General features: G+C 46.2%; 1 protein-coding gene across 5 annotated transcripts in view; it reads right to left on the minus strand.

Moving 5' to 3' along the window:
* The window catches only part of CPQ (carboxypeptidase Q), a 352,558-nt gene that overhangs the window by 196,840 nt on the left and 129,188 nt on the right, over window positions 1-26,530 (minus strand). For all 5 annotated transcript variants that reach the window (XM_074985680.1, XM_074985678.1, XM_074985679.1 and 2 more), the window contains one exon: window positions 10,837-11,044. In XM_074985680.1, coding sequence (XP_074841781.1) covers window positions 10,837-11,044 — 208 coding nt within the window. The remainder of the gene's footprint in view (window positions 1-10,836; window positions 11,045-26,530) is intronic.

Genomic DNA, 26,530 nt, shown 5'->3' on the forward strand with positions numbered 1-26,530 from the left:
ACCCACATAACGATCTGCACTCTGGACCACAGGGTGGTGCAGTACATCAATCACAAGGGGTACCATTCCGTCATCCTGAAAGCCCTGGTGGACCACCAGAGTTGATTCACCAATATCTATGTCTGGTGGTTGGGCTGGGCCCACGATGCCAGGGCCTTCTGGAACTCTGGCATGTGCCAGAGGATGGAGGTGGGCACATACATCCCCCAGTGCGACATGGCTGCTGCGGACATCCACATGCCCTTGTGCATGGTGGGGGGGAGCGGTACACCCCCCCATGCCATGGCTAATGCACCTATGCACTGGTCACCTTGAACAGAGCAAGAAACTCTTCAACACCCATCTCAACTGGATGTGTTACCAGGTTGAGTGCACCTTCAGGCATCTGAAGGTGAGATTCTGCTTCCTGGACATGGGGGAGACCTGCATCCCTGAAGTGGCAGCTGAATGCTGTGCCCTCCACAATCTTATGAAGGAAAAAAGTGGGAGGTCTTCCTCCAGGGGTGGAAGACGGACACCGACCACAGGTTTGAACAGCTGTGCGTGGCACCGGCCTCCCAGGGGGACATGAATGGGGTTCACATCGGGGAAACCGTACAGATGAACTTCACCTGTGGCCTGGAGTAACCCTCCCCAGGGTAACCCCAGTGTGGGCTCCAGGTCCCCAGTCTCACCCCATCCCCATCATGACCCCTCCCTTCACCCACTCACTGCTTCAAGACCTCTCCACAAGAACAACAGACACAAGGGTGGGGAAACAGGAGAACCTGTAATTTTGGAAATAGCAAAACGTGTCAAAAAACTTCTCTGAACATAAACTGTTTACAAACAGTAACCCGTAACATATGGATAGTGGGGAGGGGGAGTTCTTGGGACAGGAGATGGGGGGCATCTGAATTTGCAAGAGAGCTTGGGACAAGGGTTAGGGTGGCCTCAGTCTAGGGAGGGGTGGGTGGCCATGAGCCCACAGGGGAGCAGACTCCAAGTGGCCCCAGCTGCAAGATGCCCTCCTGCTTTAGGTTTGGGGTCCACATCAGGGCTTTGTTGGGGCTGGGAGCATGGGGAGGTATGGGGATCAAGGAGCTGGGGCAGGGGTCAGGTTGGTGGGTGCAGCAGTGAGGGTTGGTGGAGCTGGGGGGCGGACATGGTGTGGGGGCAGTGGGGCAGGAACGCCGGCCACAGCCATCACCCACTGCAGGGCCTGCAGCATGGCCTCAGGCATGGGGACTAGAGGGTCAGGGGCCACTGGGGAACAGGCACAGTGGGTAGGGAAGGGGGTGGGAGGGCAGGAGTTTGCAGGGGGGCAGGCAGGGGACAGGTGCAGGAGGGAGACCAGGGGCAGTGGGAGCAGCGATTTGGTGTGCCTGGGCCAGTGTGGCCACCCAGAGGGTCTGAATGTGCTGGAACTCAGTCATCATCTGGCCTCAGGCCCACTTACACCACTCCAGCTGGTTCTGCTACGTCAGGACGGCCACACTGGAGTTCCTCCTCATCATCATCCCCCCCACCCCCACCCCGTTGCATGCACTTCCTTGCTGAGGGATCTAGAAGAATGTCCTCCTCGGCCCACAGGCTGAACAGATCCTCCAGCTTTGGGCTGGTCCTGGAGGGGGCCCGGTGTTTGCTGCCCCAGGGTGAGTCCAGGGACCCCTCTGACTGCTCACCCAAGTGTTCTGGGAGGTCTCCAGATGCTTGCCATGGGCCCTCACATTTTGTGTGTGGACACCCCCAGAGTTTTGTTGACAAAACTCACTAGTGTATCTGTAGACACTGAGTTTGACCTCCACATCAGATGTGTTAATTTCTAGACCCTTATCCACACTGCCATTAGCCACCATGACACTACTCATTAAAAAAGAAGCAATGTACTTGTCAGGTGTTGGCCCATGCGTAGGAAATCTTTCATCTTCACCCATTCTCAATGTTTAGCCATCTCACTTCATCATTCCTTGTTTTCTTTTTATTCACATGGCTTTTCTAGAACACCTTACTATTGGCTGCAATTCCCTTTGCAAGGTTCAATTCTGTTTGCTTTTGGCAGTTCTTACTTTAACTCTATGTTTTCTGAGCTCCAAGAGGAAACTTCCCTTGCTTATCCCTCCCATCTTAGGCATTTTGCTTTCTCTTCATCATCTGTTTGAGAAGTTTGTTCATCCAGCTGAGTCTGCAAACCCTCCCTATGATTTCTTCCCCTTGCTTGGGATGCAGGCCTCAGATAGCTTTTGTAACCTGGACTTAAAATAACTCCAAACTTCCTCCACGTTTATATCCTTGACTTTTTCAGTCCAGTCCACTTCCCTAACTAATTCCCTTAATTTTTTAATGTTAGCTTTATTGAGATCAAGTACCCTTGTTGTAGGTCTGTTTTTGTTTATCCTCCCATTCAGTTTAAACTGAATTAGCTCATGATCATTCAAAACAAGAATGTCCTCTACCACTTTGTTTTTCTAAGAGGTCCTCATTACTCATGAATACCAACTCTAAACTGGTATTACCTCTTGTTGCTTCTGTCATTACAGTAATCCCCTGCTTTGCGCAGCTTCATGTTGCGCAAAATTTGTTTTAATGCGAGTTTCACACAATGTGAAGCTGCTGGGCTCTCAGCCTGCCTAGTTTCCCACAGCTGTGGGCAGGTAGGCAGGCTAAGAGCCCCTTCCCCCTGCCTTCCCAGAGCAGCACTAGGCACTGCCCTGGGAAGGCTTTTAGGCTAAAACCCCCTCCCCCTGCTTCCCAGGGCGGTGATGCTTCATAGCCATGCCGGTTCACCTCCATTAAGCTCCCCACCGGCTCACCCACCAATTCCCTCGCCCCCATAGCCCCAGCTCACCTCCCTGCGTGAGGGGCTCCAGCTTCAACCTGCGCATGAAGCTCCAGCTCCCAGCCCCTGGCATGTGCATGGGGCTTCAGCCCCCACCCGCTCCGGTACACCTCCTGTTTAATTCCCCACCTGGTTTGTCACAGAAAAGTTCGTTCTGGGCAGCTTGCAGCTATCTCCAAACAGCAGCCATTGTATAAGAGCGGGCAAGGCACGTACACAGCACCTTAAACTTCTGAACTACACCCCCCAGGACTCACAGAAGCGGCTGAAACTAGCCCTTAACCAGTTTTTTCCTGTGCTTGCTTTTGCTTGTGTAGAGAAACGTTGTTATGAGAACTTGCAGTAAACACCAATGAGATGTTAGCTTGGCTGTAGTTTATCTCGATGTTTGTATAAAAAGACCTTCAGCTCTGCATCCTAGCAGAGTCTTTGTACCAAGGTACTTGGCTCTCCTTTCTTTCTGCAGAAATAAAGAAAACTTCCTTATCCCTGTCTAGCTGTTATTGGCTCTCAGCTAGGTTGACCGAATTTTCGGTAACAGCTTCAACCCCTTCCCCCCACGGCCCCAGCTCCCCCCACCGTGAATGGGGCTCCAGCTGTCAGCCACTGCCAGCATGCACAGGGGCTCTAAACCCGCTGCGTCCTCAACCCAACCCAGCCCCGGTTCACCCCTGTTCAACCTCCCCCCATCCCCAGCTCAGCCGCCAGTGCATGTACAGGGCTCCAGCTGTCAGCCACTCCAAGCACGTGAGCCTCTACCCCCCCCAGCTAAATCCCCTCACCCGGTTCACCCCATTCAACCCCCCTCTCAACCGCCTGTGGCCCCAGCTCACACCCCTCGGGATGCGGGGCTCTGGTTTCAACCTGCACCCGGGGCTACCAACCCCCAGCACGCACGTGTGGGGCTCCAGCTCTAACCCCCCTACCTTCCATCCCTGTGGCCCCAGCTCCAATGCCCTGGCCAGGCTCAACCCCCACCCCAACCCCCTGCTGCCCAGATCCAATCCCCTGCATGCTCTGGTTCACCTGTACCCTCCCATCCCCGCTGCAGCCCTAACCCATCCCAGGCTTAACCTCCCCTGTCCCCTTCCAGGGCCCACCCCCCCAAGCTCTCCCTGACTTCCACGAAATTCGAGGTGTGTGAGGACTGTGTGGAACGCAACCCTGCGTACCTCGAGGGATTACTGTATTTGCTGAAGAAATCTGTCAGCCATCATATACAAGAAAATTTGGGCCCTACTGTTATTAGTAACACTTGTCCTCCAATCTGTATCTGGGAAGTTAAAGTCTCACACAATCACAAAATTCTCAATAGCACTTATTTAATTAGAAAAATTAGAGGTTTCTATCCTTCGCCACATTGGATTCTACTGGTCAGTGGAACGCCCCAAACACTTCGTGAGGGGAACCTCCAGTAGCCTTTGTCCCCAAAGTGATTTTGGCCCAAATAGCCATTAACTTAGCCATTCTCACAGCTGCTTGTAACAAAAGTAGATGAAGTTTGTATTTGCCCTTTGAAATGCTATGTATCTTTTGAGAGGATTTAATAAGTTAAGACCTATGCATTCATTACATAAAGGCAAGAGCAACACTAAGGGCAAGGTCGCATCATATCATCTCTTTCAAAGTGGACTTTCCTAAGGCCACTAAAATCAACAGGTTTCACTGTATTTCTTTGACATTTGATGTGTCTCAAGAGGGTTCAGTCTGGGGTGAATGTTCCAAATCTGCAGTTACTTGAGCCAGAGCTTCTGGAGATAAAAGCCCCCTCCTCACTTTTTTCTTGAGCCTTCACTGTTTCCATAGGTTTCTGGTTTGGTCAGTACTAGCAATCAATCTATAGTAATGGTGAGGATCAAAAGCTCTCAATCTGTCAAGTTTTACACAAGATATTGCATAGCACCTATTAAATCCAATGGAACCCAAACAGAATGGTATTTAAGAAAATGTACGTATTACTGTGTATGGTCACAGAGAGGCAGCTGTGTTAGTCTGTCTTCACAAAACAGAAGTCCTGTAGCACTGTAAAGACTAGCAAAATTATTTCTTGGAAAGTTGGAAATTTCAGGTCTGAAGAAGTGGGTCTACCTCACGAAAGCTCATCACCTAATAAATTATTTTGTTAGTCTTTAAAGTGCTACAAGACTGCTTGTTTGTTTTCTGAATATTAGTGCGTATGTGCCAACATGGGAAAAAGGCCACAGGGTTTCCATTCCTGATATTTTTGTACTTTAAACTCAACTTGCGTAAGTGCTCTAAAAGCCAAACCATTACCTCAGATTGCCTTGAAAACTGGCATGCCTCATAGTGGTTTTAGAGTTGGGTAAATGATCCACATCCGAAGTCTTTTGACCAAGGGATTCCTAAATTATTTTGCCCCTCAAAAATGAAAAAAAAAATCTCTTTTTGTTTCTGTTGCCTTGTACTGTTAAACTGAGAGAGATTAATGACTGGATGAATCACAAACATCTTGATGGCTGTGAACTCACCCTTCTATTACCATACGTAAAGATAAATTAATCACAGTTCCCACGTCAGACAAAAGGAGTTTTGAACTGAGTGGTTGGAGGTTGCTGCAATTTGTGAGTCATGGGTGGCAATTTTATTTTGTGGGAAATGTAATCAAAATGTTTGGGGGAAAATTAGACACGCGAATGCTTCTTGGAAGAGGAAGGGAGAAATACTGAGTTCAAGTGAAGGAGACATGGTATTCCCCTGAACTCTTGTCAGTGCACCCCAGCACCTTCATCACCCCAACCCCACCACATCCCCACATTCCTGCACCTCCAGGTCTGCCCACTACATCTGAACTACTCTGCAGCCTAACCCTAATTTAATTTTCTTTTGTATCCTATTAATAGATGGAATCTGGTAGGTGAGAGTGAGCACGTTGTAAGAGGAGGCAAAGATCTTGTACTCTGGGGTTGACAAAGTAAAAGGTACATGTGTTAATTGTGCATACTGGGGCATTGCTCTATTAAGGCTGCATGGGCAACCTTAAAATCACATTTCCTGGTGTTCAGCAGTCACAGTTTTGCCCAGTTCAAAGTTCTGCAAAGGGACCTCATACACCAAGCAACCTTAAATTTACATTAACTGTTGTTTTCTACTGATCTGTATTAAAGTGTAGCCTATACGACAACTACTACTTAGCAGAATCTCTAATCTACAAACATCGGTACATGTTATAACACACAACGTCAGACTAGCTCTGCATCATGCAATGATTTTCACAAATATGTACCTCAACTTTTCTACCTCAGGTGCCCAGCTAGTTGCTCATTTACTAATGGCAGTGTTTTGAAGGTCCCTGCTTACTATTCACAATGTATGGCTTTAGAGCTTTTACAACACTCAGTTCTGCCAACAGGGGGGACAGGAAGGGGAATTGCCCCAGGGCCAGTGCTTAAAAGGGCCCGGAGTTCCCACTGCTACCTTGGCAGCAGAGGCCAGAGCTCCAGGCCCCTTTGAAATGCCTCAGAAGTGCTGCTCTGCCTGTGTGCGGCTGTCAGGGAGCACGGGGAGGGCCAGCACTGTGGTCCAGGCAGCGCTGGGGGTTGACTACCCTTGGCCCTACACCTTCTAGTCTTAGCCCCACCTCTTCTGGAGTGCGCAGCTGGGCACCACTGATAATAAGAACATAAGAACGGCCATACTGGGTCAGACCAAAGATCCATCCAGCCCAATAGTCTGTCTGCCGACACTGGCCAGTGCCAGGTGCCACAGAGGGGGTGGACTGAAGTCAACGATCAAGCAATTTATCTCCTGCCATCCATCTCCAGCCTCTGACAATCAGAGGCCAGGGACACCATTCCTACCCTTGGCTAATAGCCTTTTATGGACCTAACCTCCATGAACTTATCTAGCTCTATCTTAAATTCTGTTACAGTCCTAGCCTTCACCGTCTCCCCTGGCAAGGAGTTCCACAGGTTAACTATGCACTGAGTGAAGAAGAACTTTCTTTTATTAGTTTTAAACCTGCTACCCATTAATTTCATTTGGTGTCCTCTAGTTCTTATATTATGGGCACAAGTAAATAATTTCTTATTCACCCCCTCCACACTTGTCATAATTTTATATACCTCTATCATGTCCCTCCTCAGTCTCCTCTTTTCTAAACTGAAGTCCCAATCTTTTTAGCCTTTCCTTATACGGGACCTGTTCCAAGCCCCTAATCATTTTAGTTGCCCTTTTCTGAACCTTTTCCAGTGCCAGGATATTCTTTTTTAGGTGAGGAGACCATATCTGTACATAGTATTCAAGATGTGGTGTACCATAGATTTATATAGGGCAGTAAGATACTCCTTGTCTTATTTTCCATCCTTTTTTTAATAATACCTAACATCCTATTTGCCTTTTTGACTGCCTCCTTACTTATGTTATCACTGTGGATTTCTCATTCCTGTTCAGAAGGCCAAATCTGCTTTTGTTTTATTAAAAAACTTTAACCAAGGCTCATAAAAACAGTACCTTTCTATTCCATCAAGTTTTTAATACATTCCAAGAATTTTTGGCATAAAGTGCCTTGTAAAAATTTAATTCTACATTGCAATTGATTGTATGAATAGTTAAACGGTTATATTTTTTACCAGAGTAACAATGTATCATTTGTATGGCTAAACAAGCATTAACTGCCCATGAAAAACAAGTTCTGAACATCCTCAATGTCCACTTCTTTTATTTTCTCTTTCTTAAGTTTAATTTTGAGAGTTGTATATATGCCACCATTCTCATTAAGGCTGTGTCTACACTGGCCCCTCCCTTTTGCAAGGGCCATGTTAATGAGGGAGTTCTGAAGATTTTAATGAGGCACTGACATGAATATGCAGTGCCTCATTAGCATAACGGCAGCTGCACGCGATTCAAAAGAGTCGCTTTCAGAAGCCACACCGCCCGTATAGACAGGGGGCTTTCGAAAGGACCCCACTGACTTTGAAAGCCCCTTCTTCCTATTTTGTTTCAGGAAGAAAGGACTTTCGAAGTCAGTGGGGTCCTTCTGAAAGGCCCCTATCTACATGGGCAGCGTGCATTCCTAAAGCGGCACTTTCGAATTGCATGTGGCTGTCATTATGCTAGTGAGGCACTGCATATTCATGTCAGTGCCTCGTTAGCATCTTCTGAACTCTCTCATTAACATGCCCCTTTTGAAAGGGAGAGGTCAGTGTAGATGCAGCCTAACTGTATGGATTCTGTGGCTAAATCTCCACCAAGCGTTTCAAAATTCATTGCTGCTCAGTTTGAGAACATTTCCTTGGGCTACTGAAAGAGATAGATGGAGACATCCAAAGAGAATATTCATGGGAGTCCCACTTTAAATCTTTTAGAAGTTTAAAATTTTTGGACATTATAACGTTTGCAATGAAATACTATAATTTTGGAACATATTAAGCATGATTTAGGAAGGTTAAATACAATAGCTACCCAGAAGTGTTGCTAAAAATTCACATGACATAAATCAGGGAATAGTTAAAAATATTTAAAGACTTTGTTCTTGTTTAGTAAGATTGTGTTTCATGTAGCTAAATCCGTAACTGATGGCTTATTAACCACTCAACCACAGTAGTCAATGCAGAGTTTTCAGAAGCTTGATCATTAGGCAGGATAAAGGATTAAATGTACTTCTTTCTAGGGTTCCTAGCAGTCACAGTTCAAAGCTGTAGCTACAGCTATAAGCCTATTAAAGAACAAAACACTATTAAAGTAAATAAAAATATGAAATTAGTGGAATTTTTACATGATTGTAACAAAGACATAGTACTCTTAGTTCTTTAAAATTAGAAAACTGAAGTTTTTAAAAAAGATTCTGGCTTAATAGCTTCATTTTAGCATGGATTTCTAGTGCTTCCATACTTAAGGTTGTATCAGCACTTTCATTATAGAGAATCATAAAATCCTAGGGTTGGAAGGGACCTCAAGAGGTCATCAAGTCCAGCCCCCTGCCTAAAGCAGGATCGACCCTATCTAAATCATCCCAGGCAGGACTTTGTTAAGCCAGGACTTAATAACCACCTCTCTAGGTAACATATTCTAGTGCTTCACCACCCTTCTGGTGAAATAGTTTTTCCTAATATCCAGCCTACACCGCCCCTTCGGTAACTTGACAGAATTGTTCTTTCCCCATCAAGGGCTGCCCACGTCTTCCCATACTGCATTGCCTAGTGCCGTTGTCTGGGAGCTGACCTTGTCCATGAAGACAGAAGCAAAAAAAAAGCATTGAGTATTTCAGCTTTTCCCACATCATGTCACAACATCACCTTCCACACCCAGTAAGGGACCCACACCCTCCCTGATCACCCTCTTAATATTAACATGTCTATAAAAAAAAACTTCTTGTTACCCTTCACATTCCTTTCTAGATGCCATACAAACTGTGCTTTCGCCTTCATGATTTCTCCCCTGCATTTGCAAACAATATATTTATACTCCTCCTTAGTCATCTGTCGAAGTTTCCACTTCATACACGCATCCTTTTTGAGTTTAAGCTCACGAAGGATTTCCTGGTAAGCCAAGCTGACTGCCAACCATATTTGCTTTTCTTACTGTGCATAGGAATGTTTTGTTCCTGTGCCTTCAATAAGGCTTCTTTAAAATACTGCCAGTTCTCCTGAACTCCTTTCCCCTTCATATTAGCTTCCCACAGCATCCCGCCCATCACTTGTCTGAGGAAGTCAAAGTCCGCTCTTCTGAAATCCAAGATTTGTATTCCACTGCTCACCTTCCTTCCTTTTGTCAGTATCCAGAAATCTACCACCTTATGATCGCTGCAGCCCAGGTTGCCATCCACATTTACTTCCCCTTCTAAACCCTCCCTGTTTGTGAGCCGCAGGTGAAGTTGCACAAGGCATCTGGTTCCTTCAGCACTTGTACCAGGAAATTAAGGCCACCCGTCTCCAAAAACTTCCAGAATTGTCTGTGTGCTGCTGTATTGGTCTCCCAACAAATGTCAGGGTAATTAAAGTCTCGCATGATAACCAGGGCCTGTGATCTGGAAGCTTCTCTCAGTTGTCTGAAGAAAGCTTTATCTACCTCAGGGAGGATCGCCAGCAGCCACGGCTTCCCCAGGGCTCTAGGCCCCCCTATTTGCAAAATTCAACATTTGCGAGGGTTCTCAACATGGAACCCTCACAAATGTTGAGACCCTACTGTACATTATTCATCTCCACTGAAATACAGTAGAGATAGGAACCAATTAGTTCACTAAAGGGTTAATTGTTTTTATATTAAAAACTAACTTAATTCAACATCTTGCATTTACCTTTGTCTGGATTTACAGCCTCTCTTCAAAGTATTTTGGCCTTACAGGAAAACTTCAATTATTCATACTGACTAGAAGACCTACTGCAGATTATCAGATTAACAAATGAATGAGGAAGTTCAAGGGCACCACGTGGCCATTTATTCCGATGCATACAACTAATTTATTTAAAATAATGAAATCTATTTTACAAGTTAAGTTCTGTTAACCTGAATTTTGGGGCTGAGGGTGGGGAAGGAGTTCTTAAAAGCAAATATTCACATAATTTATGCATCTTTTTCATAAAGATGAACTTGCAACATAGCTGAAAATAAAAAGTAGCAGTTCAAGTTCCATATTATTTTATCTGAGCTTTCCCACCTTAGATACCAGTAATATATGGAGATACGCATCTCATACAGCAGGAAGAAACCTCAGAGATCATTGAGTCCAGTTGCCTGCCCTCTTGGCAGGACCAACCACCATCCTTTTTTTTTTTTTTAAAAAAAAATCTATTTTGCCCCAGATCCCTAAATTGTCCCCTCAAAGACTGAAATCACAACCCTGGGTTTGGCAAGCCAATGCTCAAACCACTGAGCTAGCCCTCCCCCACATAAAGTAGCTCTTTATGCAGGTGTAACACACTCTCCCTTACACCGAGGCTGAAATTGGTATGCTGTTTTGAAAGCAAATATTAAAGCCAATGTGTACAAGATATAGTAGACTAGCAAATGAAAGTTACTAGTTTTCAAATGAGTCACTGTTTTTCCAGATTCACACTAACCTGTTCTGGGTACTTGCTCCCGACTATTTCTGCCACGGTATTATAGGAAACAGAATAAGAATAGGTCTTGGCTCCCATCTTCAGGGTTACAACAATCCTGGTGCCCCGGGAAGATATCCGTGCCATCATTTCAGCATCTTCCACTGAAATGCAAGCTGTAGGAATCTTGGGCACATCAGATTGGTAGTTCTGCCACCCAGTGTGAGGACTACAATAATAAAAAAAAAAGACTGTGTTAATGATCTAATTTTGTAGGTTATTTTATCTAGTCTAGAATTATTAATGGAGCATGTTTCATGTACTATTTATTAACAAATCTCTCTCTATATTTTACAGTGCATCTGTCTGTGCTATGTTTGTTCAATAACTCCTCTTAAACCGTAAGAGCTATGATTACAAAATTTGGTCTGCAGCTTCCTCTTACCCTAACTTAAACCCAAGGCCAGGATTGGGTTGTGCCTGGAAAGTGGGAAATGCCTGAAATCCCCAGACTTCCCAGAACATGGACAGGCAGGGTCATAGACAGGTAGAATGTAATACTGAAAGTGGCCACTAGGGGCAGTTGTAGTACCAAGAGAGGCTAGCAGGGCTGGGGTTCCACCATCTTGCCTGCCTCAAAGACTGGATAAAGACTGGCTCCTCTGCCCCCTTACTCAGAGCCTGCCCCCCATGGAGAGCCTACAGGTCACAGAAGAGTCTGCAGGAGGTGGGGCCAGCACATAAAGCCCTAGCCACCACCCAACAAACATGCAATTCTGGCTCCTAGGAGGAGTTGTTGGCCAAAGAGGGTAGCCCAATCCCTTCAGGAACAGCCACTGGCAGAAGAGCACTGCCTTGGCCTCCTGGGAAGAGCTGCCACTAGAGCAGTGCCACTCTCACTGCCACAGGTGGCCCCAGTAATCTCCCCATTGCCCTGCCCCCTCTCCTGAGATCCCTGCCCTAACTTCTGCACCTCTCACCCGCCTAGACCTCTGCACCCCCACTCTTTGCCTTGAGCTGCCTGCTTTGAACCCTCGCAACCCTCTGCTCTAAGTCCCCCACCCCTTGCCTCACCACAAACCAAACCCTAACTCCAGCCTTCATTTTTCTTTGTTTTTCAAAAATACTATCAGTGCATGTACATTTTTCATTTATTTTCAGAAAATTATTTCAGTTAAAGACCTGAATAACACTGGTACGTCTGCGAGTTAAACTATCTTTAGTAGCAGATCAGGTTCCAGCAGGGCTTACCCCATGTATCCAAAAACTTAAGAGTAGACCTAAGAAGTTGAGGGGAAAGACTGAAGTATTCTTTTGCATTGGCATAGTGCCTACAACACTGCTGATGTAGTATCCAACCTTCCTTATGACTTTCACTTTCCCCTCCAACAGATATCCAAAAAACTCCACATACTTGAACTGTAATGCAGATCTTTAACTGTATAGTCTATGTTTTTAGGAAGTTGGGAAATTACTCAGTTTTAACCAGTGTGGCAGTTTAAATGATGAATGTTGGTTAACAGGGATTTCAGCTGACTCACTGAAATCAACAGACAAAAATCTGTTTGTAAAGGGCAGGAGAGTGCTGCTTTCTCCCTGCACCTTATGTGTGCAGGTGTCAGGCATCACAGGACCTGGGGCAGGCCAGGGTGCCCTCTGCAGGGGTGAACAGGGCTGTGACAGCAGAGCTGGAGGGCTTCTTGCACAGCTGCAGGCCCAGCAACACTGGATTCCTATAAGCACAAGGAAGGCTGCAGTCCTGGCAGAACTCAAAAGAACCAGCCAGGGCTATGAGAAGGCAGAGCCCTAGACTGTGAGGCAGGCCATTCCATTGCTGAAGTGGTTCCCTCCCATGGTAGGCAGCTGGTGGCCTGGCCCACAGCTGGAGGCTTGCTGTTCTCCTTGCAGCCTGGTTACAGGGTCTCTGCTCTTACAGGTCAAAGCCACAGACTCCTCAACCCCTTGTGTCCCAGTACCTGGGGCACCTCAACCATGCACGTGGCACCTTGCAGCCCGACAGTCAATGCTGGGAACCCGTGGCCACCTCATTGTCGGTGCTGCCCTAAGTCAATCCCATCCCTCTTAGTTTCCCACAACTGGAAAAATAAAACTTTCAACATTAAAAAAAATGATATTAATCCTGCACACATTGCAAAGAAACAAGGAATGTATTCTGCCAAGCTTAGTCTTAACACCGGAAAGGTCAGTGTCACCCAGAAACCCCCAACGTCAACTGGCAGAGGGAATGGCTTCATGAGGATCCCCTGGGTCTGATACATTCAGAATAGTTCACTGCAGGGTGTAATGTGAGGTCACTGCCAAGAGCGAGCAGCCCAGTGGGTCAGAGGCAGCTCTAGCCACTGCCCTCACTTGGAGTCAGACTCTGCTGCCTGCTCATTAGAGGGGGTCAAATGGGGCACATCAAAGTGTGTTGGGGGGGTCATCGGTGTCTGAGCAGGGAGCAGAAATTTACTGGCTTTGTTGATCAAGTGACTGTAGGTAGTAGCTGACTAGAGGGGCTGGAGGAGATCTCGGGGGGGAGGGGCAGAAGCAGGTGTTAAAGCCAAGGAGGGAGTTGCAGCCAGACCATACGTGGAGGCAAAACCACCACAAAGGGTGTGCGTGTGTGTAATAGTTACCCAGTTGATGAGCCTCTGGGTTTTCACAGATAGGGTTGGAGGCAGGGCGGGGACAGAGAAGCTTTTCTATCTCCCTTCTCACAGGACGCTGCGTTTCACACGGAAGTACAGGCTTTTAGGGACTGGGCTGTTACAGGCACAGGAGTCTCAATTCCCACTCCATCAATGCCCAGACACTGAAGCTCCTCTCTGCCTTGTATGATGTACTGAGGTGCTGAACCGCCTCCCAAAACCTGTCCCCCACCTCCCTCCTACACCCCACCCCTTTGCCCCAGCCCAGATCCCACACCCAGTACCAACACTACCTCCCAGAGCCTACACCTATTGCACCAACCTCCCTCATGGAGCACACAACCCAAACTCCCTCCAAAAGCCCGCACCCCCTCCTACACCCCAACTCCCTCCCCAGCCCAGACCCTGTACCCAACACCAAAGCTCCTCCCGAGAGCCTGCACCCATCCAACATCCAACTCCCTCCCAGAGCCTTGGGGGTGGAGGGTCTTGGGTCCATTCTGGGCACCACCAAACATTATACAAATCTGCCATTCTTATGGCCATTGTCATACTAATTGAGAAATGGGTTAATGGGCAATAATTAGGGAACCCTATGTATTAAAAGTTGTGTGTTCTTAAAGTCTTGGGCTAGGTCTACACTGACCTGTTCTCCTGGCAGCTTCATGCTAATGAGCAGTCTTACAATTGCCAATGACTGCTCATTAGCATAATCTTGGGGTTAATTAGCATAGCTACATGAGATCTCCCTGCTAGCAGAGGCTGGTGCCAGCATTGAACAGGGTGTGTAGACCTGCCTCTGCCAGCTAAAAGCCCCTCTGAATTTTTTCAGGAATAAGGAGCTGGTGACAAAGGGGCTTTTAGCTGGCAGAGGCACACCTCCACAGCCTGATTAATACCGACAGCAGCCTCTGCTGGCAGGGAGATCTCAGATGGCTATGCTAATTAGCCCTGGGATTATGCTAATGAGCAGCTATTTGCATTTGAGAGACTGCTCATTAGCATGAAACCGATAGGAGAGCAGGTCAGCGTAGCCCCAGCCTTGTAGTTTAGCAGGTCACCGCCTTGGAAACATTCTTTTCCACACAGGGGGTAGCAGACAGCGATCCCGTGGTCTGGTCAAGTGTGTATGGTACATCTTCCAGCGCAGGCCTACTTGCATCCTGAGCCACAGAATATGCAGCTGAGAAATCTCCAAGATGAAAACATGATCAGGGTGTGTCCCATTTGTGAATAAAGACAAAGGATGGAACTTCTTCATCTTGTGAAAGCAGGAAAGGAAACTCTGGTCCTTCACCTAGGAGGCCAGCTGGCAAACTGTCTCGTGAAAGAAGGATCACAGCCAACCTGGCTGCAAAGGTTTTGATGAGCGTTACTGTAGAAGATATGAGAGGGTCTAGCTAAATAAGCTTCGGCTCTGGAACAAGTTAAGATTTCCTTTCTTCTGTAACCGTTTGTTTCCAATATTTTACTATTACTTGAATCTCTGTGTGTTCTTACATACACTTATTTCACTATAAGCATATCTAACTGTTGTGTTAAGTGGCCTGGGTATGAGGTGGAAGGGGTAAGATGAGCTGCATTGTTTCTTTGTTAAGCAGTGAATCTGTGAATATTGTGAGAATTCAGAATGCTGGGAGGTGAACACGCCAGGTGTACTTGGAGGACCTGAGGCTTTGAACGTACCTATCACTAACCTGTAAGGCAGAGTACAGACACTGCACACCCAGATAGCATGTGTATAAACAGCAATGTAGACAGTGAGGGCCTGCTTAGGTGAGTAGACACACCAGAATCTAGGGTATGTACCTTACACAGCTGTGTGTGCCCAAGCAGTGTCTCCTACACCTATAGTCAGCAATGTACTGGCCTACTGCTGCAGCCTTTCCATACCACAGTGAAAGGCACTCGCAATCCAGAGCTTCCTGAGTCTTTCACTGAGCTGTGTAACTATGCGTATTCTACTTGCCCCCTCAACTGTAGGCAAGCCTGAAGAGACATAGTGGTGCCTGTGAGGGCCTAGAGAGCAGTGTCTGTATTATTCAAGGAGCATGCAAGCTGACTTCCGCAGGCACAAACAAGGCTTCCTGACATTAAGGCTAACTAATCATGAGGTGCCTGATAATCCTGAGTACCCACAGGAAGCATCACTCACTGCTCACACTTCTATGTCAGACTGGGTTCTTCAATGTTGCACGTTGAAAGATTTTTGATTTTGTGAAAACAAATGTCTTGCAATCTACACATTAATGAAACACCTTACACTAAACCACTGTGCCTTTAGAGCAAACATTTAAAGAACACTGTCAATTTCAGAAAGAATTAAAGTAGTGTTAGTATTAGAGGTGTTAAGGCCTCCTACCCCAACCAAATTTCTTTTCCTTTCTTACTATATTTTCCTTACTTTTAAATCGTTTTTATACCACAATGGGGATAAGAGACCTGCACACATGAGAGAGAAGAATGATTGTCTCTAGTTCCTAAACACACATTGCTTTAAAATGCACAGTTACCGGTCCACAAATTTGTTTGAGCTACAACAATCTTCACTGGTACTTTTAAAAATAGTGAGTACAAAATTTTCAGACAGAATTGGCATTTTTAAGTTGATGGTGGGTTTCCAATCAGTTTAGTAGCTTTCTCCTAAAGAGATCAAAATATTATTCAAAAACTATGGTCCTGATTCTGCAGAGCACATTTCAATACTTTGCTCAATCAGAGTCTATCATCCCAGTTTGGCAGTCCCAATAAGTCAGGACTCTTAATTCAGGTGGAAGGATTAAATTAAGTTAACTGCATTTTGCCTAAGTAAGAACAGCAACGTTATGCCCTACATGCAAAGAGAGATACTTCACCCACCAGTAAATTTCAGACATCTGAGTGTGAGGCAACACAACATTAAAGGACGCAAGAATGTATTTGGTCAAAGGTGCTTATATATGATCTAAAACAATGCCACAAGGTCTCACAGGACCATGTAGGGCTAATGTGATTTCAGTCTAAGCTCTCATCTGAAAAGATATACAAAGCTACATTACAATACAGAATCCAGACTGATGGCCAAACGAGTTTATGTTTAATGTGCTATAGCAGGGGTCGGCAACCAAAATAGCAAGAAGAGCCATTTTTTCCAATTCGGTAAAAAACTCAATAATCCAAGACTGGTAATGCATATGAATACTTAATGGTCATTAATAAATAATGTCGAACCTTACTTTTTGTAACCTCTATTTTAAGAACAGCGCACACACAATGATTTGTAATGAGATATGTGTTTACTGCAGGACGTTCACAAACTTTTTAAATATTCTATTTCCTCAGATTTTTCCCGACTTTCACTCCTGAACCTTCTCTCTCTCTGGAGGATGCTAGGGGGAATTATCCAATATTTCGAGATCACATATTGTTTACTATTTAGATATGAGTTGTTTATTTTTGGGCTCTTAAATGTTCGCCATTAATCGAAAATAATTAGGAGGATTATTTTATTTTATTTCCAATTATAGCGTCAGGAGCCACAAAGAAGTCCTTAAAGAGCCGCATGTGGCTCTGGAGCTTCAGGTTGCAGACCCCTGTGCTGTACCATAATTTCTGTATAGGATATTAGCTATGACTCATTAGTTCAACCTTTGCATAGTTATTTTTGGTTTGTCCTTTAAAATATTGCAATGTCAGAAGAATTACATTTTAAAAGTATTAGCAGCCAGAAAAACATTTGCAAATCCTAACGATTTTTTGTACTGGAAATTATGTTTAGTATTTTGTGTTGTGCTTCGGGGCTTTACTCAGACTGTTGATGATGATAATGATGAGAGTTTCCAACAAGTAATCAAGATGAAAGATAAGTGACAACTCCCTTTATAGCTGTTCACATCCTGAGAAAGCACAAACCGCAAAAAGTGATACAAAACTAAGAACCATTTCAAAACTCTCACACATTTCAATGAGTCCATCCACCTGGTTTTCTGGCAGCATTGTCTCTTAGCACCAATAGGCAGCATGCACTGCCCTGTCATAATTCATTTTTATCATCACATGTATTGATTTTTCTTCTACTGTTATTTCCCAAATGTTCAACTAAAAACTAAAAACATATTTGTTTCTGTAATATAAATAGTGATTACATTTTCTTTAGATACACCATCCTAGAAGTTACTCTGTAAGCATGACTAAAGATCCTATATGACAAATTAAGACATCTACACCTGAGAGCCTCATGGGTAGTCTACCATTTTCATGTACATTTAATCCTGTCTACATCCTCAAACTATTTTCTCTGCTATTAAAATATATCAGCGGGGCACCACTAATTTTTCACCTAACTTGTGTTACTGAAAATTTTTAAAGCCTCCCAAATACAACATAACATGCTTACTTTGTAACATGTCAGACAAGAAAACCACCCCCAGAAAGCAACTAGCTTAGTTGCTACTATTGTCTCAAAAGGTACAAGTGACAGACTGAAAGCAAAGTATGGGCTCAAATCATCATCACCCTGAAAATGAGGTAATACCACAGTGCTGTATACTCCCAATTCTAGGTTTAACATATTGTTATACTGGAAGGTGTTTACAGCAAAAAAATCAAACAAATCTTTGATTATTACACAATCACAAATCTGGTTACAACCAATGGTTGTGCAGAGCATGCTTCATTCAGGTTCAATGACAGGGACAATTAAGCCCTAATATATAGTGGTAGTTGAAAGATAACAAGCTACCACCCACGATTTGTGTGGAGATGCACAGAAAAGGCTGGACAGAGACACTGATCAGCTAGTCTGGTTTCCTGTATAGCACAGGCCATAGGTCTTTCTTGAATTAATTTCTGTTCGAACTAGAGCATACCCTATAGAAAAAAAAGATTTAAAAATTTTTTAAGAAAGATTTTAAAAATTTCATTGCAATCCTTGGTAAACTGTGGTTAGAGCAAGAACCAACACAGGAAGGGCTTCTCTGGCCTACTGCAAAGGCAGATGTTATGAGATGGTTTTGCAAGCTGTGCAAGTGTAGCAGAAAGAAGAGAAATTCAGGGACAGGTTGGGAAGTGAGTTGTGAGAGTAGTCCTAAGTCTGAACTTCCTGGAGCACAGAACTCACTGAAGAGGCAAGTTTGGAAGTTGGGAGCAAGAAAAAGGACTACTACTTGTTTCGACTGCTCTCAAGGAAACCCACTCTCTGGATCGTCACCTTGTTGTAGGGAGTGGGCTTGTATGTTCCAACGAACCTAACAGTGATGCTGCCGGGAGTCTCGTACTCTCAGCAGAGTCACCCATGGTGACAAGGTCAAGGGGGAGGGTCCACATAAAAAACAATCCTAAAAGTCCTCAATGGCAGAACAGGCAGAGGATAGCAAGGGTAATGCTCCCATGGCTGTGAACTATGACGAGAACATGATGGTCACAGTACTGAGCAACAATAGATCTCAAAGAGGACACCTTTGAGGTCAAAATGGACATCAAACAAGGCTGCGTCACTGCTCCATCACTGTTCTGCATCTTCACTGCCATGACCCACCACCTCACTGATGACAAGCTTCCAGGTGGTGTGACGATTGTCTATAGAATGAATGGGAAGCTGTTCAGTCTCAGGAAGCTGAACACTAAAAGCAAGACCTCCACAACCTCAATCATGGAGCTCCAATATGCCAAAGACAATGTGGTTGCTGCTATTTCTCCCGGAGCCCTTCAGATCACCTGCAGCACCTTCACCAACACATATGGGAATCTCGGCCTCACACTGAACATCAAAAAGATGTGCTCCACCAACCCTCACAGAAGGGACAAGGTCATGTGACTTCTACCGAAGTCAGCGAAGAACTGCTGGAAAATGTGGAGCATTTCCCATATCCTGGAAGTCATCTTTTCGATAAAGTCAACAGTGAGGCAGAAATCCAGTATCGTCTGAGCTGTGCAAGCTCTGCTTTTGCCTGCCTGAGACAAATAGTCTCTGAAAACTAAAACAACTATGCCAAGACTAAGTTTCTTGTATACCATGCAGTGGTTATTCCAATGCTATTGTACACATGTGAAACCTGGACAACATACAAGTGTCATTTGAAGGCACTTGAACAGTATCATCAACACTGCTCCAGGTGAATCCTAAATATCTCTTGGGAGGCTAGGCACACGAACACTAGCATCCTGGAAGAGCTTGAATATGACCAGCATTAAAGCCATTACCATTCACCAACAACTTATTTGAACTGGTCACGGGGTTCAGATGTCTGACCAGCACCTCGTAAAACATATTCTGTTCTCCAAGTCGAAGGAAGGATGGAGAAGTGCTGGCGGCCAGAGGAAATGATATAAAGATATGCTGAAGGCACACATGAAATAGAGCAGCATCAGTGTTGACACTTGGGAGAACCTTGCCCAGCACTGTCCCCAATGGAGAACAGTAATCTCTGAGGGGTGGCACAATCTGAGAGGTCCTCCCACAGTGCAGAAGAAGAGAGGAAGAGAAGAAAAAAGCATGGCAAAAACTGCCTTGCTTCCCTCCAACATATACCAACACTTGTCCCTTCTGTGATAAGACATGTGACTCCAGAATCAGGCTGATGAGCCATCAATGGACTCACAAATAAGAGGATGTAATGAAGATGTCCTACTCATTATCGAGTGACTGCCAAGAGAAGAAAAGTGTTCAGGGAAATGAGACCCTGGGTACAATTTTTGGAAATAAATAAGATTGTACCACAGAAACTATCCATAATCAATTTTTCCTCATAATTAAAACAACCTGGCAAGACCATGAAAGTTGGCTAACCGCTGAAGCAAAAGAGGTAACCATATTAAACAAAACCAGACTAACACCAATTCTTGCAACTTCCTACTTGGGAATGCAGTGAATACTTGTTTGTATTTCTTGAACACATTTTCTTCAGAGCCGCATAAACCAAAGAGATATACAATAACCAGATAGTTTTTTTTAAATCTACAGAATAGACTTAATATGGTTTCAGAAACAAGGAGAAGAGAGCAATTATCAGTGATAAAGCTGCCAAATGGGAACCATATCACATGGGAGTCAGTAATGGAACTATAAGGACTATTATACCAGGGAGGAAGAAAAATGTGCACAATCCATTTCAGTCTTCAATATAAAATGGCACATTACATCAGCCATACGTCAAACAACGCTTTCTGTATCTTGTGGTCATTAGGATGTTCTCCCAGCAATGACCGTTCCAAAAGTCAATTGTTGCCTGATCTTTGGATTATTTATGAATTCCAGTTACCATCTTTAGGGATGACAGGTCCTTGCCCGAGTATCAGGCCCAGGTTTTAAATTATTCTATCATTGGGAACCCTAATGTGCACAGTCACAACAGTCACATGCTATAGGAACTCTTGTATGTTTATAAATATAGACTATTAATATATTTAGTACAGCCCCAAGCATCCTAATGCCACAAGATAGGTAGGGAATTTGCATCTACATTGCCACATACTCACAACATTCCTTCTAGAAGAACCTGAAGTGTTAATCATCATCTTCCTCACCACCAGCACCTTCCGCATCATCATCATCAGGAGCCAACAATCTGGCACCTCCCAAAGACTACGTTGTCTTCTCCTACTGCCCCTAGGCTAGGGTGCCAATTATATGTGTTACACTCCACGTTGTTATGTTTGATGCATATTCAGTAAGGGATGTCTCCCTTTCTCCTTATTTGTATTTCCTCCTGTTACTAATGGTGAAGTGCCCTTTTCCTTTAGATCAATATATCACTGATCACAACTTATTATCATATATTTCCATACTTTACCATGGCCTGTTCTGGGGTTATGTAGCACATTTGTTATTTTTGTCCTACACAGTTATCCAGTCTGGTCTTAGCTGGTTATTTTGGGTTTTTCCAAGTATGATGTACCTGTTAAGTCTTAGAGTACTCTAGGGAGCTGCTATGCCACTGAAGGTTTCTTTATCTAGGTGAAAGGTCCTGAATACAGTTGACCCTCGAGTTACGCGAGGGTTCCATTCCACACACCCCCACGTAACCTGAATTTCGTGCAAGTGGGGGTCCGCATTTTTTCCCCGGAGGAACACATGTTCTGCAGCCGGGAAAGCAGCAAAAAGGTAACTCCTGGAGTGGGAAGGCAGTTGGGGAGGGTTAAGACTGGCGGTGGGTTGGGGGTAAGACTGGGGTGGGTTAGGGCTGCAGGGGGGCAAGGGGTGGAGTTGAGCCAGAGCAGTATGCAGGGGTGGTGAGCTGAGCTGAGCCGGGGGCGGGGGGTTAAACCAGGGCATGGGGAATTTGAACCAGGATGTGGGGGGGTTGAACTGGACCCACGTGTCAGGGGTTTGAACTGGGGAGGGAGGATGGAACTAGAGCCATGCGCAGGGGACTTGAACTGGTGGGGGAGGATGTTGAATTGGAGCTGCATGTGGGGGTTTAAACCGGTGTGGGAGGATGAAACCGGGGCTGTGTGCAAGGGGTTTGAACCAGGCTGGGGGGGAGGCAGGTTTGAACTGCAGCCACAAGGGGGGGAGGTTTAAACCAGGGCAGGAAGACGGAACCAGGGCCATGTGCAAGGGGGGTTTAATCCAGGGTGCGGGGGGTTGAGCTGGAGTTGCATGTGAAGGGTGGTGAGCCAGAGCCAGAGCCAGGCGTGGGGGGTGAGCCAGAGACGCGTGCAGGTGGTGAGCTGTCAGGGGGGTTGAACCAGGGCTGGGAAGGTTAAGCGGAAGTTGCACCTGAGGGGTGGTGAGCTAGAGCCAGAAGCAGGAGTGGGGAGTGAGAAGGCGCTATGCACAGATGGTGAGCATAGCTGGGGAGTGGTGCTGAGCCGGGCTGTGCAGAGCCAGGGGGGTTGAGCCAGGGCTAGGGGAAGGGGAGTGAGTTAAGTGCAACTGCGCATTTCCAGGGTTTACAGTAGGAATCAGGGGTCAGCCACATAAGAGCAGGGTTGTGTACTCTGGGTTCGCGTAGTCTGAGACCTTAACGTATATGCATATTGTCTTTGCAGAGTGAAAGATCCCAAGCATGCATATGTTAGTTTTGCCTTAGCTGAACATACAGGGTGTGGCCTGTAAATACCTTGCGTTACAGCCAAACTACTTTACTATAAATCTGCTATAACCTATCATAATAAACACATAATCAAAATCATAGAGAAAAAATAAATCTGTAAGAATATATGTAGATTTACATGCAAGGAAGCAGGTTAATCCTATGGGCTACACAATTAAATAATACATCTGTTTGGCCTTCTCAAGCTCTTTGGATGAACTACCCCGTCTTCTTCCTCATGAGTTTACATGCCGACCTTCCTGTGGGAATGCAGCTGCCTGCTGAAAGTTACCCTGACTATTCCAGCAGTGGGATCAGAAGAGAAAGCTGCTGGAAAACTTAGCTGCCCAGCAGCTGTGAACCCTCTGTCTCTACTTTTTGTTTGTTTAACTCTTGGCTTTCCATGGCCTAATGCCAGATCCTTATTTATATACTCAGTGACACCACAGACTAGAACAAATTAAAAAAACCTGTACAAATGGTAAATCTTACACCTCAAGGAAAGATAAAACAGATTCTGACGGCATGACATCTTCAGTATCTGGAGGGCAGAACATTTGACAAACAATAAAGTCAGGTAAGAAAACTAAACATAAACCAGCTGGAAGGCTTAACTGATAGCACAAGATCCTTAGTACCATTTTTATTTAACAATGTTCACTACAGTGAAGAGATGACAACCATGTTACAAAGACACCCGAGGTGGGCACATGGATAGAGAAAACACAGCTTTCACTATACAGGGACCCATTCATACCTGCCCATGTGTGTTCTGCACTGGATTGTGGATAATACTAGCTGATGGGGATATGGGCACAAGTGGTTGTTCAGGGTTTCCTATAGTAAAGTATATAGGCACTAACAAGAGGGATATTTGGCATCTGAGTCCCCTTGTTGTGGAGTACTGATGATCGAGGACGAAGTCAGATATGGCAGCCTACACCCTCTTGACAGATAGGAGACTAGGCTACTTTCAAAGAGCTGAAAAGGAAGCAGATAAACTTGGTGCCACTGAAGAAACTGGCAAGAAAGGGGGTTACATTTCACTGAAAAAAAATCAGACCCTTCCAAAGAGGACAAGACAAAGGGCAAATTTTGGGTAAATGAGAGAAGAGAGGCTATGGAGGTCTGGCACATAGGGAGTTCCTTCTGAGGTGGAAACTGAATGGGCTTTTGCCTCTTCCTGTCCTCAACACTATTCTGAGCTGCCTTCACTGCCAGCTGTTAGGGATTTTTATCCCTTGGGCATTATCGTCCCTGTGGGCCAAGGGAAACAAGCCTTTGGCCATTAACATCAATGCAGGTACAGGTAGAATCTAAAGTTACATAGGCTGCCATTTAGCAGTCTCCTGCAACGGTCACTCTGTGTCAGCTGGTTTCCCCGATAACCTGAACTCATGAATAATTCATGCCCCAGGTTCAAAATCCAGGCCTCTGATTGGGCACAGGTGGGGGGTTTCTAGTAACTTCCACAGCCCGGAGCACCTGGTTGAGAACCGCAGGTACAGAACTCTCATATGATAATCATGTCATACATATTCATAAGACTGCTCTATAAATTCAGGAGCCACCCACCATTCTGTGGCCCTGGGAGCTAGCTATCATAATAGCTGCTGCCGCATAGGGGAGCGCTGGTTGCCATAGCAAAGAAAGGTTATTCACCGTAGTAACGGTGGTTCTTCGAGATGTGTCCCCGTGGGTGCTCCACATTAGGTGTCGGGCTCGCCCGGCGCCGCAGATCGGATCTTCCAAGCAGTTTCTGCCGGACCGCGCATGCGCCGGTGCGCGCCACTCCCCCGCGCGCTCCCGGCCACGTGCGCGATCCGGTCCCCGCCAGTTCCTTGACCAACCGCCTCGGATGCTCCTGCAAAACACTAAACAGAGATCCGAAGCGGGGAGGATGGGCGGGTAGTGGAGCACCCACGGGGACACATCTCGAAGAACCACCGTTACTACGGCGAGTAACCTTTCTTTCTTCTTCGAGTGTCCCCGTGGGTGCTCCACATTAGGTGACTACCCAGCAGTAACCCAAGATAGGAGGTGGGTAATCGGAGTATGTGCAGCTTGTCCCCGAGAGGACCGCTGTCGAGAGATGGGTATCCTCTTGGAATACCCTGTGAAGGGCGTAATGTTTGGCGAAGGTGTCACAGGATGACCAGGTCGCCACTCTGCAAATGTCTTTTAGCGCAACGCCCTTGAAAAAGGGGTGTTGATGCTGCCACCGCCCTAGTGGAATGAGCTCTGGGCATGGCCAGGAAAGGAGTCTTTTTGAGTTTGTAGCACTTTTTAATGCAAGATACGATGTGCTTCGAGATTCTCTGCGAAGAGAGACATTCTCCTTTTGATTTGGGAGCGATAGAGACTAGGAGTCTATCCATTCTCTGGAAGGACTTGGTCCTGTCTATATAGAAAGCTAGCGCCTCCTCACGTCCAGGAGGCATAGGCGTACCTCTTTGTCAGAGTTATGAGGCTTTGGATAAAACGAGGGTAAACAATAGGTTCGTTAGTATGAAACTCAGAAGAAACTTTAGGAACAAAGGCTGGATGCAGCCGTATGGTTACCGCCTCCTTGGAAAAAACAGCGCAGGGTGGCGTTGCCATAACTGCCGCAAGCTCGCTCACCCTGCGAGCTGACGTGATTGCGAGAAGAGAGGTCGTCTTTATCATAAGGAGGCAGAGGGAAACCGTGGCCAAAGGCTCGAACGGTGGTCCCCTTTTCGCATTAAGCACCAGGTCCAAGTTCCACGAAGGTGGAAGCGGTTTCCGAGGGGGGTGTATAGGTTTACCAGCCCTTTAAGGAACCTGGTAACCATGGGATGGGCGAACACCGTGTACCCTGTCTCTCCGTGTCTGAATGCCAAAAAGGCGGCAAGGTGGACCTTAAACAAGGATAGCGAGAGTCCTCCTCTCTTGAGGTCCAGTAAATACTCTAATATCACAGCCATAGGCACCGAAAGGGGGGCTAGCTGTTTGGTAGAACACCATGCCGTAAAGCGAGTCCATTTCTGCTTGAAGGTCTTCCTGGTGGAAGTCCTCCTGCTACTTTCTAGGACTTGCTGCACTTCCTCCGTACATGTGCTCTCTAGGGAGCTGAGCCATGGATTAACCACGTTTGTAGTCGCAGGCCTTGGGGGTGCGGATGCACTATGGCCCCCTGGGCTTGCGTGAGCAGATCCGGCGCCACCGGAAGGGGCATCGGTGGCCAGTCCGACATGCGCAGGAGTAGGGGGAACCATTGCTGTCAATCCCACGTTGGGACTATCGGGATCATTCAGGCTCCTTCCCTCCTGGCTTTGTGCAACACCTTGTGGATGAGCACTGTGGGAGGGAAAGCGTAAAGCAGGGGGCCCCTCCAAGAGATCGTGAAGGCGTCCCTCAGGGACCCCCGTCCCAGTCCTGCCCTGGAGCAGAATCGTGGGCACTTCTTGTTGTGCTGAGTTGCAAACAGGTCTATCTGGGGAAAAACCCCATGCATGAAAAATCAGTTGCAGCAGATCGGGACGGATCTGCCACTCGTGCGTGAGTGTGAAAACGCCTGCTCAGCTGGTCTGCCTGCACAGTGTGAGCGCCTGGGAAGTACGAGGCTTCCAGGGTTATATTGTTGGCGATGCAGCAGTTTCACGACCGGACTGCTTCTGCACATAAGGCACGGGACCAAGCTCCTCCTTGCCGATTTATATAAAACACGGTGGAGGTATTGTCTATACTGATCCCGACTACTTTGCCTTTTATATGGTCTCGAAAGTGTCTGCAGGCGTTGAACACTGCTCTGAGCTCCAGTATATTTGTGTGCAGTGACTGCTCCGTGGAGGACCACAGCCCTTGCGTCACCTCTTCGCCCATGTGTGCTCCCCACCCTATGAGGGAGGCGTCTGTAGTAAGAAAAACCAATATGTGTGGTTGGTGGAAGGGTACCCCTGTTGGCAGGTTCTCGGGGTTTACCCACCATTGCAGGGATTTGCGCACCTCTGTTGTGGGCGACGCCACCCTGTGAACAGTGTGTGCTGCTGGGTTGTATACGCTCGCCAGCCAGTGCTGCATGCTGCGCAT

Source organism: Carettochelys insculpta, chromosome 2 (genome assembly GCF_033958435.1).
Source record: "Carettochelys insculpta isolate YL-2023 chromosome 2, ASM3395843v1, whole genome shotgun sequence".
In the NCBI taxonomy this organism is placed as follows: Eukaryota; Metazoa; Chordata; order Testudines; family Carettochelyidae; genus Carettochelys; species Carettochelys insculpta.